A 25663-nucleotide genomic window follows, 5' to 3' on the forward strand; every position below is an offset into this window, starting at 1 on the left:
CTGGGAGAGGAGCTTTGCCACGTAGGACGACTTCCGTGCACAGCTGCTGGATACCTTTACAAGCATCGACAGGAGGGAAAATGCACAGCGTCTCCTTGAAATCCGCATTCAAAAACCCAATGAGAGCGTTACTATGTCTTCAGAAAACATGGCCCATCTTTTTCGTAAGGCAGACCCCGACATGCCAGAGGAAAGAAAGCTGCGGTATCTCTTGCAGGGAGTGAAAGAGCAACTGTTTGCCGGCCTTGCGAGAAATCCACTGACAACAATGGCGGAGTTCGCAAAAGAGGCTACAGCCATTGAACGGGCCTTACAGTAACAATACTGCCAGCATGACCTGAGTAACTCGGCGGCGAACACTTCCGTACTGGCTGTGAGTGAGTAACGACAGGCCTCTGTGTGAAGTTGTCCGACAGGTTGTGCAAGAAGTGCTTCAGCAGCTCGGATTTGTTGTTGTGCCTACGGAACCGGCGCTAGCGTTATCTTTTGTAGCTGATGTGGTCCAGTAAGAAGTCTGGCAAGCTTTTTCATTGCCAGACTGTGGTAATGTGCTGCGGCACCTTACTTATGCAGAGGCTGTTCGCCGTCCAATCAACACAACTTTGATGCCGTTGACACCCACAACTAGAACATCACCTATGCTACAAACAGAGTCGACATTGTCACCCTCGTCGACTCTACTGACCCCGCCGATCATGCCAGCACAAACAGTGCCGTATCTTCGAGATGCGCATGCCACTCCTTGGCTCCATGGAGGGTTCCCGCCGAACTATCAGCGTCGGAAAACCAATTTGTGGCGCATCGTCGACCGTCAACCAGTATGCTATCATTGTGGCAAAGCTGGACACGTTCATCAAGTTTGCCACAAACAGAACAACTATCGCGCCACTGAGTACCCAAGCTTTCCTGCCAACTATGCCTATTCTCCGCATGACGGTTGACGCACCTACAATGACGCTCCTGTGAACATTCAGCTGCAAAACATGACGACACCCCGACCACGTTCTCCTTCTCCATCTCCTGCATGCTAGAATTCGCCGTCTCATCGCGGTTTTACCGGCGTCACTAGGGGCAGGTCCTCTAGCCCTCGACGGGGAAATTAGCTGCAGCAGCCTCCGGAGGTGAGGTTGCCAGTACTCTAACTTCTCCACATCCCCCATTATTGACAAAAACGACGAAATGAAGACTCCGATGACGAAGAAGACACCGAATACAACGACGAATACGATGGATACAACTATGAAAGACGTAACTGATGTCGTCAACACCGACCTCATCGTTCACATTGACTGCCTCCAAGTAAGCCGCTCTGGTGACAATGGCTCCCATTTTTCAATCGTAAGCTTACAGCTCGCCGACAAACTAGGGAATGTGAAGACGCCACGGCACGGGTCCAACATAAGAACCGCCCGAGGTCAGTTGTGACACCTATCAGGAAATGCACAGCCCGACTCTTAATTGCCGGTTCAACCTTCGTCGCCACCCTTATCATCCTTACCGAGTGTTGTAAAGAACTTATATTGGGCATGGATTTCCTGCGTGGGTACGGCGCCGTGATTAACATCCGTGACAGAAGTGTCGCGATTGTCACGAGCTCCGACAGTGTCACCCATAAGAAGCAACAACAACCTTGCTTACGTATTGCTGCGGATGACGTCATACTTTTGCCGCAGAGTTGCTCTCTCGTACCTGTGCACTGTGACAGCCTGCAGAATGGGACTGGAGTCGCTGAACACATCATTGCGCTAGCACTGAATTGCGGCGTCTCCATTGCCAGAGCACTTATCAGTGTAATCGACGGAAGCGCCGACGAATTTTAGTAAGGAGAGCCGACACATCGTTAGAGGCACTGCTGTCGCTTATTTCGACGCAGTAACACAAATACAAGACTGCCACTTAATGCAGGAGCCTGCCTCTACAATCCACACAGCTGCGCCTATTGTAGACGTTAATCCGGCATCACCGGCCGTTGAACGAAGCCATCTTCTTGAACTCATCAATCAGTACCAGGGCTGTTTCTCATCTGCATCAAGAGTTGGTCAAACGCCACTTACCAAACACCGCATCATTACTGATGTCGACGCCAGACCCATTCGACAAAACTCTTATCGTGTGGCCCCAAAGTAATGCAAAGCAATACAAAAACAAGTGAAGACGATGCTGGAAGATGGCGTTATTCGACCATCTAATAGTCCTTGGGCATCAGCGGTAATTTTAGCGAAAAAAAAAGGACGATAGCCTGCACTTTTGTGTCGACTATCGGAAGCTCAATCAGGTCACAAAGAAGGACGTTTATCCACTGCCACATATTGATGATTCCTTGGATAGGTTGCAAAACGTGTGCTACTTTTTGTCAATGGACTTGAAAGGCGGTTATTGGCAGATTGAAGTGGATGAGAAAGACCATGTGAAAACCGCCTTTGTGACGCCTGACAGACTTGATGAATTTCAGGTACTTCCCTTCGGTTTGTGTTTGGTGCCAGCAACATTTCAGCGTCTAAAGGACACTGTGTTCCCTAGACTCAAATGGCAAACATGCCTGGTGTAGCTGGATGACGTGATTGTCTTTTCTACAACGTTCGACAAACACTTACGAAGGCTGAAAACTGCTTTTGAAGCAATATGCTCTGCCGGTCTCACTTTGAAGCCTGAGAAGTACCATTTTGGTTTTCACGAGCTCCAGTGCCTCGGTCACGTCGTCAGTAGCCAAGGAGTCCGACCTGATCATGATAAAATTGCTGCCAATGCTAATTTCCTGACCCCATCAGACAAAAAGGCCGTGCGGCATTTTCTGGGACTTTGTGCATATTACCGGAGGTTATTGCGAATTTCTCACTCATCACATGGCCGCTAACACAGCTCACCAGAGAAGATATCCCTTTTACTTGGGGCGAAGACCACCAGCGGGTGTTTCATGAGCGCCGGCAATGCATGCAAGTGCCTCCCGTGCTAGCACACTTCGATGAAGATGCCTCGACGATATTGCATACAGACGTTAGTAATGTCGGTCTAGGGGCAGTGCTCATACAATGGCAGAACGACAGCAGAAAGGTGATTGCTTACACCAGTAGGACACTATACCGAGCTGAGGCTACCGTATTTACATGATTGTAAGTCAACTCGAATGTAAGTCGACCCCCCCCCCCCCCATATCGCGTGACAGGAAAAAAAAAAAAGGAGAGCATACCCGAGGGCGCATTCGATAACGAAAATCTATTAGTAGCTGACATGGTCACTGGACTACTCATCTTCACTAGTGCTGCCATCGTCATCGTTGCTGCGGTCCCACAGCGCGTCGTCGTCCTCCGAAATTTCATATTTGACAAACGACCGCACCATGACATCTTGTAGAACAGCAGCCCACACCGAATGCACCCAACCACACGCAGCCATCAGGGAGGCTCTTTTGACAGGTCCGGTTGGCGTAATTTCGCGGTATTCTGCCGCCAGCCACTCATGCTCGCGGCGGAGCAGGTCCTTAAAAGGCGAAGATCCGGGCTTGTTTCATGACCATGTCGCACTTCACTGGCAAGGACCAGCCACGCATTTCAGCGACGTACCCCTCAAGCTTGGCCTACAGCTCCGGAAAGCGTCCCAACTTCGGCCCATGGGAAATTCTTCGCTTGCCGTCACAGATGAAAATTTTGCTTCGCTGCAGTCGCCACTCTCGCACCAACCGTTCAGAAACATCGAACTTGCGGCCCGCTGCGCAGTGATTTGTTTCTTCGGCGTAAAGGATGGCAGCCCTCTTGAACAGTGCTGTGAACGAGGGCCAAATGTTTAGTGGGCCTGGAGCACTCATGATGACTGAGGAAGCATGGAAGTAGCACGTAGCCGGCAGTCGAGTCGAACGTGTCAAACTAAGAGCTACCACAGAACACCTATATAAGCCACAGGGAAATAGAAACACGTGACCGGCGTCTCCTCTTCCATGAACTATCGATACTCCCTACAAGACACAGACACAGCGCTTCACTTTCAACTATAGATTTTATTTTCGCATGCATCGATAAATATATACCGTGCAAGTGGAAACAAACGTGACAGCAAAAAAGAGCATGCCTTGCACATGTGTACAGTTCATTGAAATGGACCACCAAATGTTCTTTTTTGCTGTCACATTTGTTTTCGGTCGTACGGTATATACGCATCGATGCATGCGAAAATAAAATCTATAATTGAAAGTGAAGCGCTATGTCTGTGTATCTGTTTCTTTCTACGTACTCGTTCAGTCTTGCTTATACACTCTACCATGGATTCTAACCAACTAGTCCGCCAACGTGTTGAAAAACCCTTCTGAAAAGCAAACAAACGCGTGGGATAGTGAAAACTACGGGTAGGGCCATAGAGCAAACATAAAATTGTAACTGCATTGTAGCTCCCCTGATATCTCATTGGTCTCGCTTTTTTGGCGGTGCCATGTTTTGGTTTCAATTGTAAGTCGACCCCCCCACTTCAGATTTTCAAGTTAAAAAAGAATAGGTCGGCTTACAATCGTGTAAATAAACTACTCCACCACTGAAAAAGAAGGCCTCGCAATGATATGGGCAGTTCTTAAATTACGTCCGTATTTGTACGGTCGGCCTTTTACTGTCGTTAGCGATCACCATTCACTCTTCTGGCTCATTAATTTGAAAGATCCTTCCGGCTGGCTCGCACGCTGGAGTTTTCAACTCCAAGAGTTTGACTTTATTGTTGCATACAAGTCAGGAAAATGGCACGCAGATGCCGGCTGCCTTTCTCAGTATCCTGTTGAGCCGCCAGCACAAGACGATGATGACACGGTCTTTCTGGGACTCGTGGACACTGCCAATCTTTCACGCCTGCAATGGAATGACACTGAATTGCTGCAGCTTATTGATTACCTGGAAGGACGAACCAACAGCGTGCCGAGGCTACTTGCAAGAGGACTGGCACCGTACTGCTTGTGCTGCAACGTCATCTACAAGAACTTCTCACCTAGCGGCAGCAACTACTTGCTAGTTGAATCCATCGTTTTAAGGCATGGCGCTCCCACAGTAGTCGTCAAGGGCAGAGGTACTGCGTTCATGGCCAAGTTTTTGGGTATCGTTTTACATCTAAGTGGTACTGCCCACCGGAAGACAATGGCGTATCACCGCCAAACAAACGGACTGACGAAACTACTCACTAGGACACTGGTTGATATGATAAGCATGTACATAGATGTAGAGCATAGGAACTGGGACGAGGTTTTGCCTTATGTCACCTTCGCGTACAACACAGCTCGTCAAGAGACAACTCGCAAGACGCCCTTCAGTCTTGTATACGGCCGTCAAGTTGCGACAACATTAGACACAATGCTCCCTCGTGAATTGATGACTACGAGATGGGTGCTGAAAAAATCACACAACGAGCAGAGGCAGCTAGGCAGCTTGCGTGTCTGCAAATCCACGAACAACAAGACTGTGACGCCAGACGCTACAATCTTTGGCACAGGCCCATAACATACAACATCGGCGACAAAGTGTGGGTCTGGACACCTATTCGTCAGCTTGGGCTCTCTGAAAAGCTCCTGCGCAAATACTTCGGGCCCTACATAGTTCTCCTACGCATCAGTGATGTCAACTATGAAGTCGTTCCAGACAACTCTCATTGTTCAAAGGCCCAACGGCATTTATCCGAGGTCGTTCACGTGCTTCATATTATAAAGCCATACTATGAAGACTGACAAGACTGCACCCTTTTTTATCGCTGCTTTCCAAGGCTCTATCACCTGGATGATGATCTTTTCTAAAAAGGGGAGCAAACGACAGAACTATATTTGGGACAGCTATATTGCCGCAAGTATGTGCCAGTGGGGACGAGGTTGAAGTAGCGCGGGTTCTTAGGCTAAGCATGGAGTTGAAGGCGTTGATATTCTTTAACGACTGATAAAGTGTATTTCTTGAAGGTGCTACTCCGCATTCTCGTTGATCCCATGTCATTACAATATTATTCATTACTGATACGGAAGAACCTGTTTCAATGCACGTAATGTACACACGAGAAGAAAAAAAGAACGCGTTCGGCTTGCTTCGCCGGCCGCCGTTCTTGTTTTCGTGTTCCGCACTGTTACAGCGGCAGCCACCTGTTTGTTGACCTGTTTTCATCCTGCAGCAAATGCGGGAGGAAAAAAAAATATTTTTTTTTCTTCTTGCGGGAAATTTAACTCGTGTAATGATCGCACCCCTGAATTTGTGTCAATTTTTTTTACAAGAAAGTGTGATTATTATGTGAGTAAATACGATACATACTACATCAAGTAATAAAGTAATCATGGTTCTCCTTGAATTCAAATTGAGAGCCATGCACATAAAATCTCATTTTAATTAAGCAAGCATTTTCAAGACATGGCTACAACAGACCATTTTTAGTTTAGAAACTAAAGGTTACTTATATATTGGTCACTTTGCACCAATTAGACTGTTGACGTGCAGTGCTGCTAGTAACTCGCTTGACACAGCAGTTCAAAGCTCTCACCATCTGTCAACCTGGCAAATCACCAGTAACTGATCGAGCTGCCAGGTTGGTGGCTGCTGTAGTCCACAGTCTATTGTAGTGCTGCAAACCTCTGATGTTGTGCAGTGCTCATCACTGTGTGAAACCAAGGCAAACAATAGCATAGAGAAATCTTTATTTCTTCGTTTAGTGAGCTATTTAAAGGGCCCCTTACCAGGTCTGGCCATTTTGAGCTGACAAGCGCTGTGCATACAATGCACCCTAACGATCGTGTCTGCTAAGTATTACATCACTACGCGCTGCGGAAAGAGCTGTAATTTCAAACCACATGCCCTTTGCTCGCCACACTCTCAGCCAGAGAGTCAACGTATATCGCACAATTGCGCCTAGCTGCATTGTGCTGCTGTGACGTCGCTCGTACTGGCAAGTTACTATGAGAATTACTCAAGGCATCATCTGTTATTTGCGTAATCTGTTGCTTCAAAAGACTAATTAAATTTTAGAGAACTAATAAAACACACAGGCCGAATGTCTGCATGTCCTTGTTTTACTTCGCACTGCAGCAAGAGTACTTCCGTTTTGTCTGCTTGTTCCCACATTGTGCAGTCGTGCACGCAGACACTGAAACTATGTCATTTTGTACTGTGTTCCAGCGTGCCGTCATCGTCTGTGATCTGCTTGTGTCTGCCTCAGTGTTCATGTAGCACCAACTTATGCCGCTAGTCAGGCGTTCTCGTGCAGAGCGCACAGCACACAAAACAAGGCAAACACAACGGTTTGTGCGCTACATCGTCAGCAGAAGTGTGCCGCTGAGCAAAAAAAAGGGAGAAAAAAAAATGAAGAGGGGGCTGTGCCGTATGTGTCACGCGATCCTCGAGCTCCGGTATGAATAAACGCAGGAGGAGGAGAAAAAACTTCCTTTTCATTTTCGAGTTACGTGAGTTACTGGGTTATTTCTTCTGCCAGGCATCATGAGGTGGCCGTAAGCCCTTGACTTTCAGCGATCTCCAAAGCCCAGTTGGTGGTTCGCAGCTGGACTGCGGGATCCGAGCTGGACTCTGTTACCTCCCAGTCTGAAGTGTTATAAAGTTGGAGTTTGGCCTTAGGCTTTAGCCTGGGGCAGTTGCTGAATATATGTGTCAGGTCTGCCTTATGGGCGTCGCAGTTTTTGCATTTAGGTGAGAAACAGCCCGGATATATTAGTGAGTACTTGTAAGGGTTGGCAAACGAGCCAGTCTGCAACTGTCTCGAGGTAACCTGTTGCAGTTTATCCACTGGTTTATGTGGAGGGGGGTATTTTTGTCTACGTTCGTGGTAGTACATAGTAATTTTGTAGAACGTCGTCATGTGATTCCTCGCTGAACCCAGGTCGAGGCCTCCAACCGCCTGGCTAATGAAACCTCAGGCATTATTGTAGGCAGCCTCATTTCCTGGGTGCGAGGAATGTGCCGGGACCCAGATGATTTGAATCTGGCAATCAGCTGGTGGATATTTGTTCAGAATTTGCAGGGCAGGTTTGTGGATTTTGCCGCTGGCAAAGTTTCTAATTTGAGTTTTAGAATTGCTAAACATGATTTTCATGGTGGTACCATTGATAGCCATAGCTATAGCTGCCTCTTCTGCTTCCTCTGCCTGCATGCAACTAACTGCTACTGCAGAGTGGGCCTGGCCTTTGGGTCATTCCACGCCAAATCAACCAGCATTTTTTCGACCATCACAGATATAGCTGAAAAAATTTCCACATGTTTTTTAGAGTTCAAAACTCATCCTCCATGTTTATTTTTCCTTGCAAAAATTTTGTAGAATTTTGACGACACTTTGTTTTTCCTGCCAAGCTGAGCTAGACGGCATCAATCAACATTTTTTCACAAAGACACACTGTGTGATCCACTCCTTCAAATTGCGTTTGTGGCAACCCAAAGATGAAATGTGACTGCAAAAATTGCAAATGTTATAAATATTCGAATACTTCGATTGGTTCTGGCCCTAGCAAAAGCGTGTAAAATTGCACAGTTTGAGTTTTTTTCTCGGAACGTAGAAAAACCTGGAAGTCAAACATAGAATATATGCCGGTAGCCCAGTTAACATAGTACAGCTAAAAAATATTTAAAGTACCGAAGGTTTAGCCGTTCGCATGAAAAAGAAATTTAAAATTCCATTTTTTTGCAAGAAGCTCCATATTCAAGGTAAAAAAAGGGGCCTTGGTGGTCGGCCTAAAAATATATGCATTACATCATTAGGTAGCCCTACGTGTCTACTATGCATGTGGGAAGTTATAAAAAGGTATTATTTTTTAAACGCAAGAAATGATTTTTTTAATTATCAGTATGTGGATCACCTAAACAGCGTACATATATGAAGCGTAGCCGTCCTGCAAAGACATATTGGCAACAAAGTGAGCCCAAGGAACTATTCAGGAAGGGGCTTGTGGCTTTTTTATTGTATGCAAACCAAGAAAGGCGATTTCCAACGCCGTATCCCTGACTTTTTTTTTCCATGGCTACGAAAATTTTATGTCAACCGCGTTTGAATACATTAGCCTGAACATAGCCCGCATCACTTTTATAGCCGAGCAGGTGCTGGCTGTCGAACAGCTTTAACAGTTCTTGTCTTCGACGAAGACGTGAATGCAACTTTTAGTTGAGAAAGTGACGTCGGCTGAAAATAATGTAAAGACCTTGTTCCGTTAATGCGCATAGCATTCGCAAACCTGGACGACAGTTCGACCTCCCGCTTAGATATTGCACTCTCCGGCACCCAAATTGGTTTTATATGTAAAAGGCTTTCACGTGCCAACTTGTACAGCTCAAACGGTGTCAAAATCTGCCTTGAGAAAGGCCTTTGTAGGCTTGCCTTGGCAGCCAACCGTTTCAGGGTGCCACCCACCCCATCACAGGCACTTTTTCCGTGTGATGTAGCAAAAAAATGCCATGTAGCATCCAAACTAAAATCTTCTTTGTGGTAGCACAGGTTTGCAAAATTCTTTCTGTTCTTATACTGGGAAGCAGCCCCATCCTAAAAGTAGTGCACATGTTCTACCAGCGGCATGTCTACTTTAAGTTGTTCCATCAGCACCTGCTGAAATGTCGAAACAGCGGCAGTCGTATGGTCGAGCCAGTCGGATATCACTACGTACGATTGCACATGTGGTTCATCAGAAGAGTCCGTCGAGCGAGAGTAGACTACAATCAGGTGTACTGTTGCTTGAGAGTTGTCCCAGTATATTGACTGTGGGGCACTCTGAATGAGAAAGCAGTAGTTTTCAGAGAAATCCATTATAACTATGGCTTCTGCAGGCGTGAGAGCGGTCTTCAAATTGCGTAGGTGCCGAGCTTGGTGCTTGCTGACAAAGTGATGCGATTTTAAGTCGCTTATAATCTCAAGGAGATGGTCTACGAAGTCATTATGGGTAAACAACATTGTTTCCAATCGGCACCGCACTCCACTAGCCCACTGACGGACAGAAATACTTGCTGCCAAATCCCGGTTCAGTGCAGGAGAGCTCAATATCAGCGATTTGAGCGACGAATCTCCTGGGCAATTGCTGCATATACCGGTCATACAGCATTCATTCGTTATCTCACACACAGTCATCTGAAGGAGCGAATCGATTGTTTGTAAAATGCCCAAGGACTGCAGCACCAATTTTACATTTTGATGGTAAATGCAAACACAAACGGAGTGCGTTCCCGGAGCACCGGCAAGTAAACAGTGGCGTGGCCTCAGGTAGGCGAACTTAGAAAAGCCGCACTTCAGCTCTGTGTGACTTTTCTTCCATTCCTCGTGCGCTTCCTTAAGATTCATTTGCAGCAATCTTTTTTGCTTGCCTCGGACGACGTCTTTCTTGCCTGGAAGACAGACAGATGTATGTTCATCCTCATAGAACTTTATTATGCTCCTTATTGTTCTGTCGTCTAGCGGTCTACTTAACTTTGATGTAGGAGAGCCCAAAATTCCTCCCTGTTGCCTAATTTTCATAGCAATGCGAACTTGACTTTCGGATGCACCAAAGTACTCAGCAACTTTTTTTCGGGACCATGAACGAGGCGCCAATGCCAGAAGAGAAATGTTTTTTGACCGTTTTCTTTCTCGTACGAATCAATCTCTCACGTCTTCAAGAAGCTTTTTATAGTCTTCCGCAAGTGCGGTGGTTGGTGCCATTTCATAGGCTACGCTTTGCACTTGAGCATCTTTACTATCATCATTGGGCGAGGTGCCGCCTGCAACATCCGCTTCTTCCTCATGGTGCTTCCGTTTTCTGCTCGAGGTCCTTCCAGTGCCATCTCATGATGCAGCACAGCTTGTTGAGGTGGATGCATTCCCTTCAAATGTAGACTCGCATATTGTTTCACAATCTGCTAAGCACTTATTGGCTGCGTCTAACTTCGCCCGCATTTGGAAACACCTGACTTTACATTGCGGACAGAGTCTTTCACCAGGAACCAGCCCCAAGAGAGACACTGCTGTAGCGAGGCCCAGAGATATGACCCACGTGCCCCGACGGTTTGACCCATGGTCGGAGAAAGGGTCCGAGCACATCTTTGACGCACATAGTGTCGTGAACTTCTTAATATAGACGTAATAATGGTGTGCACATACTGTTTCTAAACTGTCCTTGTCGCTTTTCGCACGCAATACCAGAAGACTAAGTTCACGTTCATCTAGGCTGTCAGTTCTAATCAGGCAGGTCTTTTTCACTTGTGTCGTCTTATGGCAGTCTTTGGGTCCCAGTGAGCAGGGCAAAAGGTGTTCATCTGAAAATAGAAAATAAATTCACCGATTTGAGGGCTAGATTTTATTCATAATGTGTTGCGTGAATGATGCGAGTGCTCTTTCTGCGTTTAATTTATACTTATTTGTAAGTATTTCAATTTGTGAATGTATGAAACATACCTTGCAGATTTGCAGGATTCTCTGGGGAAATTAAGGGGTCGTGAAGTTCCATGTGCAATTGGAGGATGCTTTACCTGGCACACACCAAGCACAAGCCGCATTGCACTGAAGCGTGCGTCTCTTCGCAATGAAATGCAGATGATCACACCGTCTGCCTTTCGTCTGCGTTGCAGACGATGCTAGCTTTGTCGTCTGGATCCCAGGCCAGCAAGCCTGGGCCGCGGAGCACCGGTATCAGTGCTCTACCTATATTGACTCGCGTCGGAAAAAAGCCGTTGCTGACACGAAAATTCAAAAAATCATTTCTTGCGTTTAAAAAATACCTTTTTATAACTTCCCACATGCATAGTAGACACGTAGGGCTATCTAATGATGTAATGCATATATTTTTAGGCCGACCACCAAGGCCCCTTTTTTTACCTTGAATATGGATCTTTTTGCAAAAAAATGGAATTTTAAAATTTTTTTTCATGCGAACGGCTAAACCTTCGATACTTTCAATATTCTTTAGCTGTACTATGTTAACTGGGCTACCTGCATATATTCTATGTTTGACTTCCAGGTTTTTCTACGTTCCGAGAAAAAAACTCAAACTGTGCAATTTTACACGCTTTTGCTAGGGCCAGAACCAATCGAAGTATTCGAATATTTATAACATTTGCAATTTTTGCAGTCACATCGCATCTTTGGGTTGCCACAAACGCAATTTGAAGGAGTGGATCACATAGTGTGTCTTTGAGAAAAAATGTTGATTGATGCCGTCTAGCTCAGCTTGGCCGGAAAAACAAAAGGTCGTCAAAATTCTACAAAATTTTTGCAAGGAAAAATAAACATGGATGATGTGTTTTGAACTCTAACGAACATGTGGAAATTTTTCCAGCTATATCTGTGATGGTCGAAAAAACGCTGGTTGATTTGGCGTGGAATGACCCCTTTATTGTTGACTGCCTGTAGAGAAGGCATCTCAACTTGGGTATTCCACAACGTTGTGGACTGTATCCTGCAGGCCCAAGTAGTTTTTATGTAGAGCTTCAGCTCTTGCTCTCCTGTCCCTATGATGTTCAGGATGCATGTTTTTTGGTATTGGGTATATCCTTAAACTTCTGTGGTATATTAGTGAAAGTTTACATATAAAGGTGTGTGCGTATCCGTATCAGATCCTCAGATCCTCCAGTATGTGTCTTCCTACTTCAGTTTTGGATAGCCTCTCCAGGTGGGCTAGCTTGTGTGTTTCGGCCAGCTCCTCTAGGGTATTGTGGATTGCCAATTCTAGGAGCTTCTCATTAACCATGTATCTAGGGAGGTGAAAGGCTGTTTTGTATGATTGTCTAATTAGGCAGTTGATTTTCTTTTCAGACGGATAGGGGTGCAGGTAAGGAAGGAAATATACTATCCTGCTCACAACAAAGGCTTGGACAAGTTGCCCGAGATCTGCTTCCTTCATGCCTTTGTTTGTTTGCTGCTCACCTATTTAGGCTGTTTGTTTGGCTAACACACCCTATGATTTTGTTCTGGGTGACTGCATTCTTTCCATTGTTTTGTGCGTGCATCCCCAAGATTTCAAGGGTCTGCACTTGTACATATGTGTCATCTACCATCACCTTGATGTCTGGGTGAGACGTTTTTGCTTGTGGTGGAGCCCTTATAATCAGAAGTTCTGACTTTTGGGGGGAGCATGAGAGACCTATTTGATTTGCATGATATGACACTCAGTCTGCTGCTGCTTGTAGTGTTTCCTCTATCTCCCTACCGCTTCCGGTATTAGCCCAGAGCATGATATCATCAGTGCATAGTGAGTGTTTTAAACCAGGGATTGTGCTAAGTGTGGTAGCTAGCGGTATAAGACATGTTAAACAGGAAAGGGGATAGTACTGACCCATCGCTGTGGGGTTCCTTTGCTGCCAAGTTGCAATGTGTAAGATGCGATGGAGCCTAACTGGGGCGGAGAGGAAGGCTTTGATATAGTCGTAAGTTTTGTGTCCGACATTGAGTTCTTTCAATGCAAGCATGACTGCTTCGTGCTTAATGTTGTCAAAAGCTTTTGTTAGAGCTAGGGCTAGGACAGCTATGGTTCTTTTCCTGTGAATAGAGTGTAAAACCTCTTCTGAGACTCTTAGCATGATGTCTTGTGTTGATATATTTGCTCTAAGGCCTATCATAGTGTGCAGGAAATAATTCGTATCATCCTTGTGGCTCTGCAGCCTGCTTAGGATTACGTGCTCAAACACTTTGCCTGAAGAGGAGCTGAGAGATATGGGCCTGAGGTTCTGGAAGTCAAGCTTCTCTCCCGGTTTCGGGATGAAGACAATCTTTGCGTGGCTGCAGGATGAGGGGAGTTCCCCTCTTTCCCAACATTCGTTAAAGTATTTAGTAATGGCTTCGTTTGTGGTATCATCAAAGTTTCTTAGTGATTTGTTTATAACCCCGTCCACACCGGGAGTTGAGAAGGCCCTGAGCCTTTGACGCACAGTTCGCACTTCTGAATCTTGGATCTCCTCGTCTAGTTTGTGGTTCAGGGTTCCTGAGTAGCTAGGCAGAGAGGCTTTGTTTGATGTGTCTACATATCTCTGAGTTCCTTGACGAGTTCTTTATCTGCGAGTGCTTGGTTATGCACTAGTCTAATGATGTTTTTACTGTGGGCTATTTTGCTGTTCTTCGGATCCAGCAGATGTCTGAGGAGGTGCCAAGTATCCTTGAGGCGAAGTTTCCCGCTCATTTGTTCACAGACTTGGTCCCATTGTTGCCTGGCAAGCTGTTGGGCATAATCTTCTATCACTTTGGATAACTTTGCAATTTTAATGTGCTATGGCCGATCGAGTTTCTGCGTTTACCACCTTCTCTGCAGATTGTCGTATGACTGTCATATGTTGTACGCAGGGAAAGAATTTCGCTTGCGGAGGCTAGAAGGGGCAAGTGGAAAGAGTGTTATGTTGGCGGTGACACTTGTCTCCTGAAATCATGGGTTTGTGGCACTGAAATATTTCTATCTTGGCAACTCAGTTCTGCAGAATCCCTCAAGGGGGAGGAAGTATCATAAAAGGGAAGAATTGTCATCGACCTGAATGTAGTGCAAAGCTACAAAGGAAAGCCAAACAGGTTTCTCAGAAATAACACTTTGTAGTTAAGGAAAAATTTGTCCTGGTCCAGGATCTTCTATCTTGGCTATTAATAAACCAATGAGAAATTATTGTGGTAAAACCCTGCCTAGAGGGCATGTAAAAACTTCCAGCATATAACCGAAATTTTCTGTGTGGCTTGGTGAGGGGCCCTTTAACTCAAAGTTAGCAATTGTGTATTATTGGGGATGCTCTTGCGATCATCAAATCAGTTAGTAGTGTTGGTGAGTCTAACAGCTTGCAATAATGCTGCATGACAACATTGCAGAAGCAAGACAAGCGATCTTTTGCTGTTTTTGACGCGAGGTTATAAATTCCTTGCTGCATGCAGTGCACTAATTTTAGGTTCACATGTTCACAGCGGCCTCTATGACAGATTGGCAATGTTTTCTTACTATGTTCAAAAAGTGTTTCAGGGCTCCTTTAAAGGGCCCCTCACCAGGTCTGGCCATTTTGAGCTGACACACACAGAGCATACACTGCGCGATAGTGGTCGTGTCTGCAAAGTATTATATCGCTACACACCGCGTAAAGATCTGAAATTTCAAGCCAAATGCTGTTTCTCTTCTCCTCAAGGCCGCCGCGATCCAAGCTCTGGTTGACGTACACATGCTACTACACCTATATGCATGTGTTTGCACTGTGACGTAGCTCATAATTACATGTGACTTCAAGAATTATTCAAGGCAACATCTGTTATTTGTGTAATATTGTTGCAAGGTGGAGACAAGCACGAATGTTGTCTATGCAAGGCGAAAGCTGAGGCCACCAGCTGATCCTAGAACATGGCGGCCGAAGCGCCCCAGCAATAACACTTCTTCGTCTCTTGCTTGCACGTCCTGTTCTGCATTGCGACACTACATCGCCGGGGTTGGAGCACCGACCCGGTGTAGTGATTATGGCCTGGCAAAGGGATGCACGTAGAGCTTTAAACAGGAGACATTAGCAACATCGGTTCTTGGCTGTACGGACGACGGACCTGGCTCTTCGGGAGCAATCTTGCACGTCAGATCCGAAAGCTGTCGCAGGATTCGGTAGAGATTTGAATATCACAACAAAAGTTTTGCTGATAGGCCCACACGACGAGCTGGTAACCACAGGGGCATGAGGGAACCAGGTAAATACTGCACGTTCCTACGGTGGGTATCATAACAGGACTTTTGGGAAGCCTGGGAATTGGTGAGGCGAGCACAAGCGACCTGAAGAGCCTGCGCTGCCATAGAAATTGCATCATGGGCATATGTGGTGTGCGACTGTGTGTCTTGTTGAAGTACAGTGCCCAGGGGCAAAATGGGATCGCGGCCAAACAGTAGGTAAAACTGTGAGTAACCTGCAGTGTCATGGCGGGACGAATTGTATGCAAAGGTGACATATGGCAGAGTGATGTCCCAGTCCTGGTGGTCTGGAGAAACGTACATAGCTAGCATGTCGGTAAGCATTCTGTTCAGTCGCTCTGCAATACCATTTCTTTGTGGATGGTAGGCAGTGGCTATTTGATGCTCAGTAGAGCATAGGCGGAGAATATCATCAATGACCTTTGACAAGAAGTAAAGTCCGTGATATGTGAGGAGCTGACGTGGAGCACTGTGGTGCAGGATTACGTTGTGTAGGAGGAAATCCGTGACATCAGTGGCACAACTTGTAGGCAGAGCTCCCATAATGACGAAGTGCATGGCGTAATCCGTTGCAACGACAATCCATTTGTTGACCTTAGTTGAGAAAGGGAAAGGGCCACGCACGTACAGTCCCACACGAAAGAAAGGCTCCATGGGAATATTGATGGGTGGTAAAAGCCCAGCTGGAGCAATGGAGGTGGGTTTCCGGCATTGGCGCAGGTCGCATCTGTACTGATTTCAGTGGGTGCTGAAGGGTCAGAATTGGCTAAAATTGGGGAACTCGTCTATAGTCTGATGAGTGCTGTGAAGGCTTCAGCCTGCCACTGTCCCCACACGAAAGCGACATCGTTCTTTAAGAGGTTGGTGAGAAGGTGCGCAATGCCAGCAAAATTTTGAACAAAGCGGTGAAAGTACGAGCATAAGCCTATGAAGTTGCCAACGTCCTTAACTGAGCATGGCACAGGAAAGTCTTGCACGGCTCAAACTTTGGGCGGGTCAAGTTGAATTCCACTGGCGTTTACAAGGTGCCAGAGAACGGTTATTTCACGATGACCGAAGTGACACTTCGATGAGTTGAGCTGAAGTTTCGCAGTGCGAAACCCAGCAAGGATATTCGCGAGACACTCAATGTGGGTTTCAAAAGTTGGAGCAAAATTGATTACATCGTCGAGATAACACAGACAGATCGTCCACTTCAAACCTCGGAGAAGGGTGTCCATCATTCTCTCGAACTTCTCTGGGGCATTGCAAAACCCAAAGGGCTTGACTCTGAACTGAAAAAGTCCGTCAGGCGTAATAAAAGCTGTCTTTTTGCGATCCTTCTCATCAACAGCGATCTGCCAGTAGCCTGAGCAGAGGTCAGTCGATTAAAAATATTTCGCCCCATGTAGACAGTCAAGTGCATCATCGATACGAGGCAATGGATACAGGTCCTTCTTGGTGACCTTGTTCAAATGGCCATAATCAACATAAAATCTCCAGGTGTTGTCTTTTTCGTTGACCAGAAGTATTGGTGAAGCCCGCAGGCTAGCGGAAGGCTTGATGATGTTCTTTTTTAGCATCTTCGCTATTTCGCTTTTAATGACGCTGCGCTCTGCTGCACACACGCGCTAGGGGCGGTGATGGACAGGACTTGCGTCGTCGGTGTGAATACGATGATTGACTGCGGCTGTCTGGCAGAGTGGGCGGTCATCGAATTCAAAAATATCGCGGTAACTAAACAGAATGCGCCTAAGGTCTTCAGTTTCAGCTGGAGAGAGGTCGATAACGATCATTTTGTCAAAGTCGTGGTAGGGTGACGAACACGTGACGATAGGGCTGACAGAGGCAGAAATAGTAGGATCGAGCGGAGATATACTCGTGCACAGGTGTCAGATTGGCCACTGTCATGTTACCGGGAAGAATGTGTGCAACAGAGGCAAAGTTGAGAACGGGAAGCCGAGTATAATTATTGACAATGATGACAACGGTACTTGGGAGCGCAATGCCATGCAGTAGAATAATGTCAACAAGTGGAGAGACGATGTAGTCACCTTCAGGAACATGTGGTCAAGCAGTAAAAGGCACAGTAGTAGTGGCTTGAGGTGGCAAACAGGCGAATTCGGTAGAACACAGGGACGGATGATGTGCATCAGAAACAAAATAACTGTCAGAAGGAAGGTCCAGCTGCACAACACCTGTAGTGCAGTCTATTAGGGAAGAATGAGTCGAAAGAAAGTCTAGCCCCAAAATAAGGTCATGCGGACAGCGCTCTAACACAATAAGACGGTGGTTTGATGGCCTGCAGTCATTATTCTGTACACATGCTGGCAGCCAGTGGCGTACTGCCATCGGCAATGCGTACTGTTCATGGTACGGCAGGCGTGAAGACCTTTCTGAGTCTTTTACTAAGGGTGGCACTCATTACAGACATCTCTGCACTGGTGTCGACGAGGGACTTGACTGGGACTCCATCCACTCCAACGTTTTAATACACTTCCAAGGGTAGGCGATGTGATCAGAGGATTTGCAGGCCAGGTCATTGATGCAGCCTCCCCTCCAGGAGCTGCACCGACTAGTTTTCCTGTGGCGCTAACACGGGGGAAGAAGAGCGGCGGGCCTGCAGCAAACGAGACCAACGACTTAGGGGCGATGGTGACCGGCTAGTTGGGAAGGTCGTAGGTACATTGTCGGTATTCGTAAATGAAAGACGCACAGAGAAACGGGGAGCACCTTGATCTGGACGGTGAGACAGGAAGCTCCACCTAGGAGGCGATGACCAGTGACTGCAGCAATGATAAGCGATATGTCCAACACACAAGCAATTAAAACAAATCAGCCTATCGTCCAGTGTTCTCCAGTCGGCCGAGTTACGACGGCAAGTTGAAACCGCTGAAAACGGGGAAGCAGCGGTTGGGCGGGGCCGGTCCTCGCTGACAACGGTATCACGAATGGGGCAGAGAGACGGGAGGCCTAAATTTGCTATCTGTTGTCTGACAACGGCCTGTATAAGCGATACGGAACATGCATTGTCTGGGCAACGCAGGCGAGGAACGGTGGGAAACATGGCTTCGAGCTCGCGATGAATTAACCGCATCAAATTTTCTTGTCCAGACAAAAGAGGTCCACATGGCTGTTCTTCACACGAAGATGTCAAAGCTGTATTTGGTAGCCTTTTGAACTGCTGCATAATCCGGCGACTCTTTATCAGTTCGAAATTGCAGCACTCTTTGATGATTGCGTCCACCGAGTGATAGTTCTTGCAGATAAGCAGGTTTAATGTGTCATCTGCTATGCCCTTCAAGATGTGGCCAATCTTGTCAGTTTCGTTCATTTCTTTATCAGCTTTATGACAGAGCGCGAGGGCATGTTGAATATATGCCACGTAAGGTTCTGTGGACGTTTGAACATGGGTCGATAGCTCTATCTTCACTGCCAGCTGACAGCCAAAGGGCTTTCCAAAGAGGTCTAGAAGCCTGTGCTTGCAGACGTGCCAACTCATTATATCGTGTTCGTGGGTCTCGTACCATGCCAACACTGTGTTTCAGAGGTAGAATATCATATTCGCTAGCATTAGTGTTGGGTCTCGTCTCACTGATTATGTTCATTTACACGCTAATACCATGAAATCCAGTCTTCAAAGTCCATACCATTGATGCCATTGAAGGTCCCTGGGTCTCACGGCTGGGACAACACGACGGAGGCCAGAGTCTGTGGCACCGGAGGTGGGCATTCGGTCATTGTTCCGCTTTGGCTGTTGATCATTGTGTCAGGGCTCACGCAGCGACCACTGCGGAGCCCTGACGTTTTACTTAGCACCTCAGCAAGAGAAATCTACTTCTGTTTCGTCTGCTTGTTTCCACGGTCGTGCAGTCGCATGTGCAGGTACTGAAATTCTACCATTTTCTACCATGTTCAGCGCGCGATCATGCTCTGTGATCCACTTATGTGTGCCTCAGTATTCTTGTAGCACTGGCTTATACTGCTAGTCAGGTGTCCTCGTGCACAGCGCGCAATATCATGCGCTTCATGAAGCTAGACAAGCACAACAGCTTGCGTGCGACGCCATCAGTGGAAGTGCGCCGTGCCGCAGAAAAGCGAGGAGAAAAAAAATGAGAGCAGGGCCCATGACGTATGTGTTACGTGATGCTCGAGGTCCAGTATAGGAGAACGCAGTGAAGGAATTTCGCTTGTGGAGGCTAGACGGGGCAAGTGGAGAGAATGTCTCGCTTGGCAGTGGAGCTTGCCTCTTGAAATCAAAGGTTTGCTGCACTGAACTACAGTTGAACCTCGCAATAACGAAATCGGCAAGGAACGCGAAGAAATTGGCTTTCGCGAGAATTTCGTTGCTGCGAAAAGAGACAGCACAGATAGGTAATGCATCGCAGGACAAAACTTTACTGTGCAAATTCCGTTAGCCTACTTTGCAAGCTTTGCTAGAGGATATAGAACCACATTGCCGACAGTACAAAGTGTGCCGCATACGTTGACCAGCAGTGGTAGTACTTCCATAGTGCAGTATTCTCGGTCAACTGCTTTCAGAGATGCGATCACTTTGCGAGATTTTGTGTAACCCGGCACCGGATGCAGAGCAACAGTGCATGCAGCAGCATCTCTCCAGGGCACACTGTTGCTCGTAGGCTCCAACGCATTCAGTGCCGATCGCAAAAGTGATCATATCTCGTGTACATGAAGGCAAACGATCAAGATAACGGCCCTTTCACGCAAATCTACGTCCGGCGTTGAATCCACACACGATGCCTGTCAGGTGGCACCAAAACCAGCGTTCTTGAAGCAAGGGATGCGTATTCCCGGACGATCGCTCAATCATGGCCCGATGTGTGACACTCCATATGCCGCGACCACCATCTTGAGCGCCATAAACAATTCCATTTAGGTGGGACATAGATCTCTTTGTTATTGCTGTATTTTTCTCACTGAGGCACACATTACGCAGTACGCACTACACAGTACACATTACGCGCTGCCGCGATCAGGGGTTGTTCGAAACGCGCATCCAGTTCGCGTTCAGTTTCACCTCACGCGATTGGCCTAGGTCTCGCCGAGTCTTGAGCAGCGGGGAACGCAAACTGAACGCGTACTTCAAACAACGATCTACGATCTCGCCTGGTAGGTGTGCAAACACCGTTGTCACATGTCGGTAGCAACGTGCATGCTGCTCATGATGCCGCTTCAAACGAGCGATCAGCAAACAAGATGGTGGCCATGACGTGTTTGTAGCACACTGATCGCTTCCGCCGCTTGGTTGTTTAGGAACAAAAATGGTGGAGCCCACACAAGTGTAATGTGGTGGTATTTTATGCAATTTTAGTGCAAAACAATTGCATTTGAGCACGTTTTGGAGCCTGCTAGCCTTACGAAATATGCGGAGTTACGTTCCAGCAAAATTCGTTGATGCGGGATCGCAGTGCAGTGACATTTTCTTGCCAAGAGGTACGAAATGCATTGAATCCTATGGGTGTTCGCCGGGGATACGAAAATGTTTTATCGCTAGAATTTCGTCGTGGGTTCCGACTCTATTTTTATGTCGGCTATTAATGAGCCGATTTTAAAATTTTTTGCGGCAGAACATACCCTAGAGGACACGTAACAACTTCCAGCGTATAATTAAAATTTGCAATGGAGTGTGGTGAGGGGCCCTTTAAGATACGAGAATGTCGTAAAACAATGGTAATTGTGTAACGCACTCTTACTTGCAACAGGTGTTTAAAAAGCTCTGTTGGCCCCATGCAGGTGGTCAACCAAGCGTGATGTGCCTCCGCTAGGTGACGAGAATGCCAGCCGTGACGAAGTGGATCGCTTCTACCACTTTTGGTGAGTCTGGCTTGGTGTCCTATGGTTTGGTGTCTCTGGCTTCAGAAAATGGGCACATTTCCAGGGGTTGCATTGGTTTTTTTTTTTTTTTTGCACATTACATTGTCTATGAGGAAATTAGTGCTGTGCACATTTCTTCTGGCTAAGCATATGTGCGGCAGCTGCATTCGTTGCTGAAATAAAGCAAGCAAGTGTATCATGATGTCATGATGCATTCACCTCCTAGGTACTGAAATCAAAACTGGCAGTAGAAACTGGTATTATAATTGAAATATTAGCTTTAAGGCTCTATGGCACTTACCAATAGTTTTTCTAGTGTTTAGAGGGCTTGGACCGTCACTTAGCTGGGGAAAATAATTTAACCAGTTTTAAATGTCAGTACTTCAGTGTCGAGTCTGTAAGTATGCACCACCACACAAAAACTAGTTTATTTTATCCTTGTTGTTGACTTTTTTCTGATTAATGAAGCTGAAGAGTTTTGTATTTTCACTGCATGCTGCAATAAAGAGAACATGTCATAGGAACTCATTCCTGTAACATTTGAAATAAGTACTCGTAGCTAGCAGAAGCTTCAGTTCCAAAAGCGGGTGATGCTCAGCCATTGACTGCATTGGGTGCGCTTGGATTGTATGCATTTGTAGCATGCTGACACTTAAATTTCATTCATTCTTATTGCTATTTTTTCCCCTTTTTGCTGAGGCACAGAGCAGCAACAGTGTTAAAGGTATGCCAATACAGCTGGTGTGAACATTTTGCCAGATGGAACATTTTGCCTGAAAGGAACCACATGTCTTAGTGGCTTACTTATGCCTATGGAGCATTCCTGTATACAAACTGCTCTGAGGCTATGCTACAGTGTTGTCCTTGAAGTTAGAACCACCACCCATTTCTATGGTTGGTGCAGTTTTCCGAGCACAAGGCAGTGGATGCACCCTGTGCTGAGGCTGTTGGCAATTCTTGGTCCACCTTAAGCTTGCACTGTGAGATCAGGTTATGCCAGTTATACTGCAGGACTGCGTAATCTTTCTCTACAATATAACAGTGGGTTTGTGGCTTTTCCTCTGTCATAAAACCCACACTTGTTGTCGAGCTTCTATACAGTGCAATGGCACTGATTATGATTCTGTTCCATTAGCTTAATGTGTGCACTCATGACCACGACATCTTTGGTAAGCCATGCGAGTTGCAGCACCTATTCCATCATTGGAACTAGAGTTCTGAGCCGTCTTTCCATTTCCTGGAGCTATGTGGGTGTGAAACCCTTCACATCTGGGATGCCTCTATAGCTAAGTAGTGCCAAATGTAGGTCGCTTCCTTTTCCAAGCAGGTCCTTCACTGTTTGGACCATTGTTTCAGACTATTAATTTGACTGAGTAAAGTGTTTCTCCAGTGAAGTGGTCATGAGGGTCATCATAGCTTTCGGCAACGTTTGTGAGGTCATGAGAGAAAACTGGAACGCCACTGTCAGATCTTGCAACTTGAAAGATCGCATGTTGAGCAAATAGGCTCTTCTGTACCTTTACAACTACAGTAGCAGTTGAATTTCAAAGTGCAATCCCCTTGGGGAAGTGAGATTAATAAAATGGAACCTTGAAATCATGAGGTTGATCTTGCAGTGAAAAACTTAAATTAAATCGTGAATTTCATCAAATCGAGGTTTTAAAGTTTCTGCATAACAAACAACTTCACAAATTCCCAAAGCATTCCTGGTGGATAGTATCTTTTTAGTAAGCACTTATAAACAATTTCTAAGAACGCTAGGCCATAACAATACAGATATGAGTGCCAGCGCGTATTGAGAACAATGCATCGACGTGGTTCATGGCGCCCCAGATTTGTCTGTGTTGCGTCGCGCGTCGCCGTAGATCTCGAACACCATAGCTGGCTGCACTTAGTGCCTGCAGCCAGCACCCACAAATTAAAGACAAAGGTGTAAAAAAAATGCAGTTATTCGTCCCCAGCAAAAAAAAAGGGGGGGAAACTAAGAGGTAAGTGACAGTCTTGTCAGAAAGGTGGTTCATTGATGGCAATAGCAAATGGAGCATTGGTGGCGATAGCAAAGAGAGAACTACACGAAGTAAGGGTGGTAGTTTTATTGGAGTCATGCGGGCTCAGGCAAACGTTAACAGATCTCACTCGATGACCACAAACTCAGTCTCAACATGAGGGAGCGCTTTTACACCGTGCCTCGGAAACTTGAGACTGCATGACCTTGAACACTAGATGGATGAGAACAAGAAAATGCGCATGAAGGCACCAACCATTTCGGCTCAGACTTTCTATTTCGGTATGTGGCCCACGCACAGACGCACAAGAGGAGGAGACGCATGCACTAGGAGGAGAAGCCTCCCTTTCTCTTCTCCCAGTACATGCTCGATCTCGTCGCCACGCACTCACTCCCTCCCCATCCCCCTTGCGCAGAAGGAATTGTCAGCTCTCGTGTTTCTCCGAGCACTACAAGCTGCTGCATGCCCTGCAGCCTCCACAAGTTGTTTACAAACATGACAAATGGCACTGCGGTGTTTCCTACCTACCACATACCAACGCGTGCGCTTTCAAATCGGTATTGCCACTCAAACTTTTCGTGTAAAAGGGCACTTGAAGTAACTTTTGCTTCAGCCGACATTTTCATAAATTTTTGCTGAAGTCATACAGGCTCCAAGTACGTGCTTGAAACGGCCGAAAGCTTCGTTAAATCAAAACCATGTCATGAAAATACTTTATTGAATAGCGACAAGTATGCAGTTTTCAATGCACCTAAGATCGGGAAATGAAAGTACTTCGTTAACAATTGCAAATTTCATTAAATCGAGGTTCATTTTATTGAGGTTTGACTGTATTCCAGAACAAGCAAAAATTTTTGTCCCTTGAGGAGGAAGAAATGGATACAAAGAGCCTCCCACAGTCTACTCGATACGGTTCACTGCTCACGATTGGGCACAACGGATGCAATGGCGGACCTGCTAACTCTCCGTATTTGTCCGGGTGACTCCCAAATTCTGACCAATCCTCCTAATTGTACAGACACAGCCAGTGGGTGGGTGGGTGGGTGGGTAGGTAGGTAGTCAAAGTGCCTGAAGTTGCAAAGAATACAAAGTAATTCTTGCAGCAGTAATTAAACCTTTTCATTCACTTCTGTACACGCATTTAAAGAGAAAAAAATCACTTCTGTGAGCATTTGAACACTGGTTATATTGCTGTGTGGTTATTTTGCTGTGTCCTGTGGTGCACTGTTTATAGCTGCTGTTTAACAAAATGGAGGCCATTCTGAGCTGTGGTGCGAATCATCGCTACGTCATTTGCTTGTGCGCAGGTACAGCTTTGACTCCTGGCGCGAGTACTCGTACCTGGATGAAGAGGAGAAAGAGAAAGGCGAGAAGTAAGCAGGCTCACTCCATTGCTCGTCCTCGTGCTCACATATTGTAGTAGCCACCAGAGACGGACAGTGCAAGAATTGGTATATTGTGGGTTAACTTTTGCCCATAAACTAAGGGTTAAGCGCTACAGTGGAATCCCGATTATGCGACTTTCTTGGGAGCATGCAAAAATGTCCTGTTACTCAAGCAGCAAAAAATTTGTCTATAATACAGTAGATATGTTCATATGCTTTCGGAAAAAAAAAAAAGCTCGAGAAATGACGTACTAACTAAATCCAGAGCATCGCGCAGATCGTTGTGGCACGAGACGCCGATGTGCGTGGAGCTGGTGGTGCTACGGCAGCCCGAGACACGTTTTGTTGTTTTCCTGTTGCGTGGTGTTTTAAGAGGGTGACAGGAAACCAAAACGAAATCGAGCTGGTAGGCAACGCCGGATGCCACCAAAGTGAAACGTGATGCCCACATCGTGGCGCCTGCAGCAATGAACGGCGGCGCATGTGGATTATCACCTACTAAAAGCATGCAGCACACTACCAATGACACTACGCACCACACATTGTAAAACAGATAGGTTTCACGTTCCACGTGAAAGAGTTGCGAGGAGCCTCAATGGTGAGACGACAGGCCTAAAATTTTTATTTTAATTTGTCAATTTACCTTGATGAATTTGGCATACAGAGGCCTCATTGAATGGAGATTTCAAATGTGCAAACAGATTTCAAATATCTCATCTAGAAAGAAAGGTATGACAGTGTCATATTGCTATTAGGTAGTTTATTATGGGTTGTTATAGTAATTTATTATTCGAATAGCTATTTTTCAGAAATATGTACTTATTCTGAAAGCTCCACCACGCAGGCTAAAGTTCACAAAGTTTTTATAGAACTAT

At 46.2% G+C, this 25663-nt stretch overlaps 1 protein-coding gene across 1 annotated transcript in view; it reads left to right on the forward strand.

Moving 5' to 3' along the window:
* Positions 1 to 25663, forward strand: part of LOC126523468 (dnaJ homolog subfamily C member 2) — a 134424-nt gene that overhangs the window by 32171 nt on the left and 76590 nt on the right. Inside the window, exons 6-7 of the mRNA XM_050172073.3 lie at positions 21317 to 21397; positions 24711 to 24776. Coding sequence (XP_050028030.2) covers positions 21317 to 21397; positions 24711 to 24776 — 147 coding nt within the window. The remainder of the gene's footprint in view (positions 1 to 21316; positions 21398 to 24710; positions 24777 to 25663) is intronic.

The sequence above is a fragment of the Dermacentor andersoni genome, chromosome 6, assembly GCF_023375885.2.
Source record: "Dermacentor andersoni chromosome 6, qqDerAnde1_hic_scaffold, whole genome shotgun sequence".
In the NCBI taxonomy this organism is placed as follows: Eukaryota; Metazoa; Arthropoda; class Arachnida; order Ixodida; family Ixodidae; genus Dermacentor; species Dermacentor andersoni.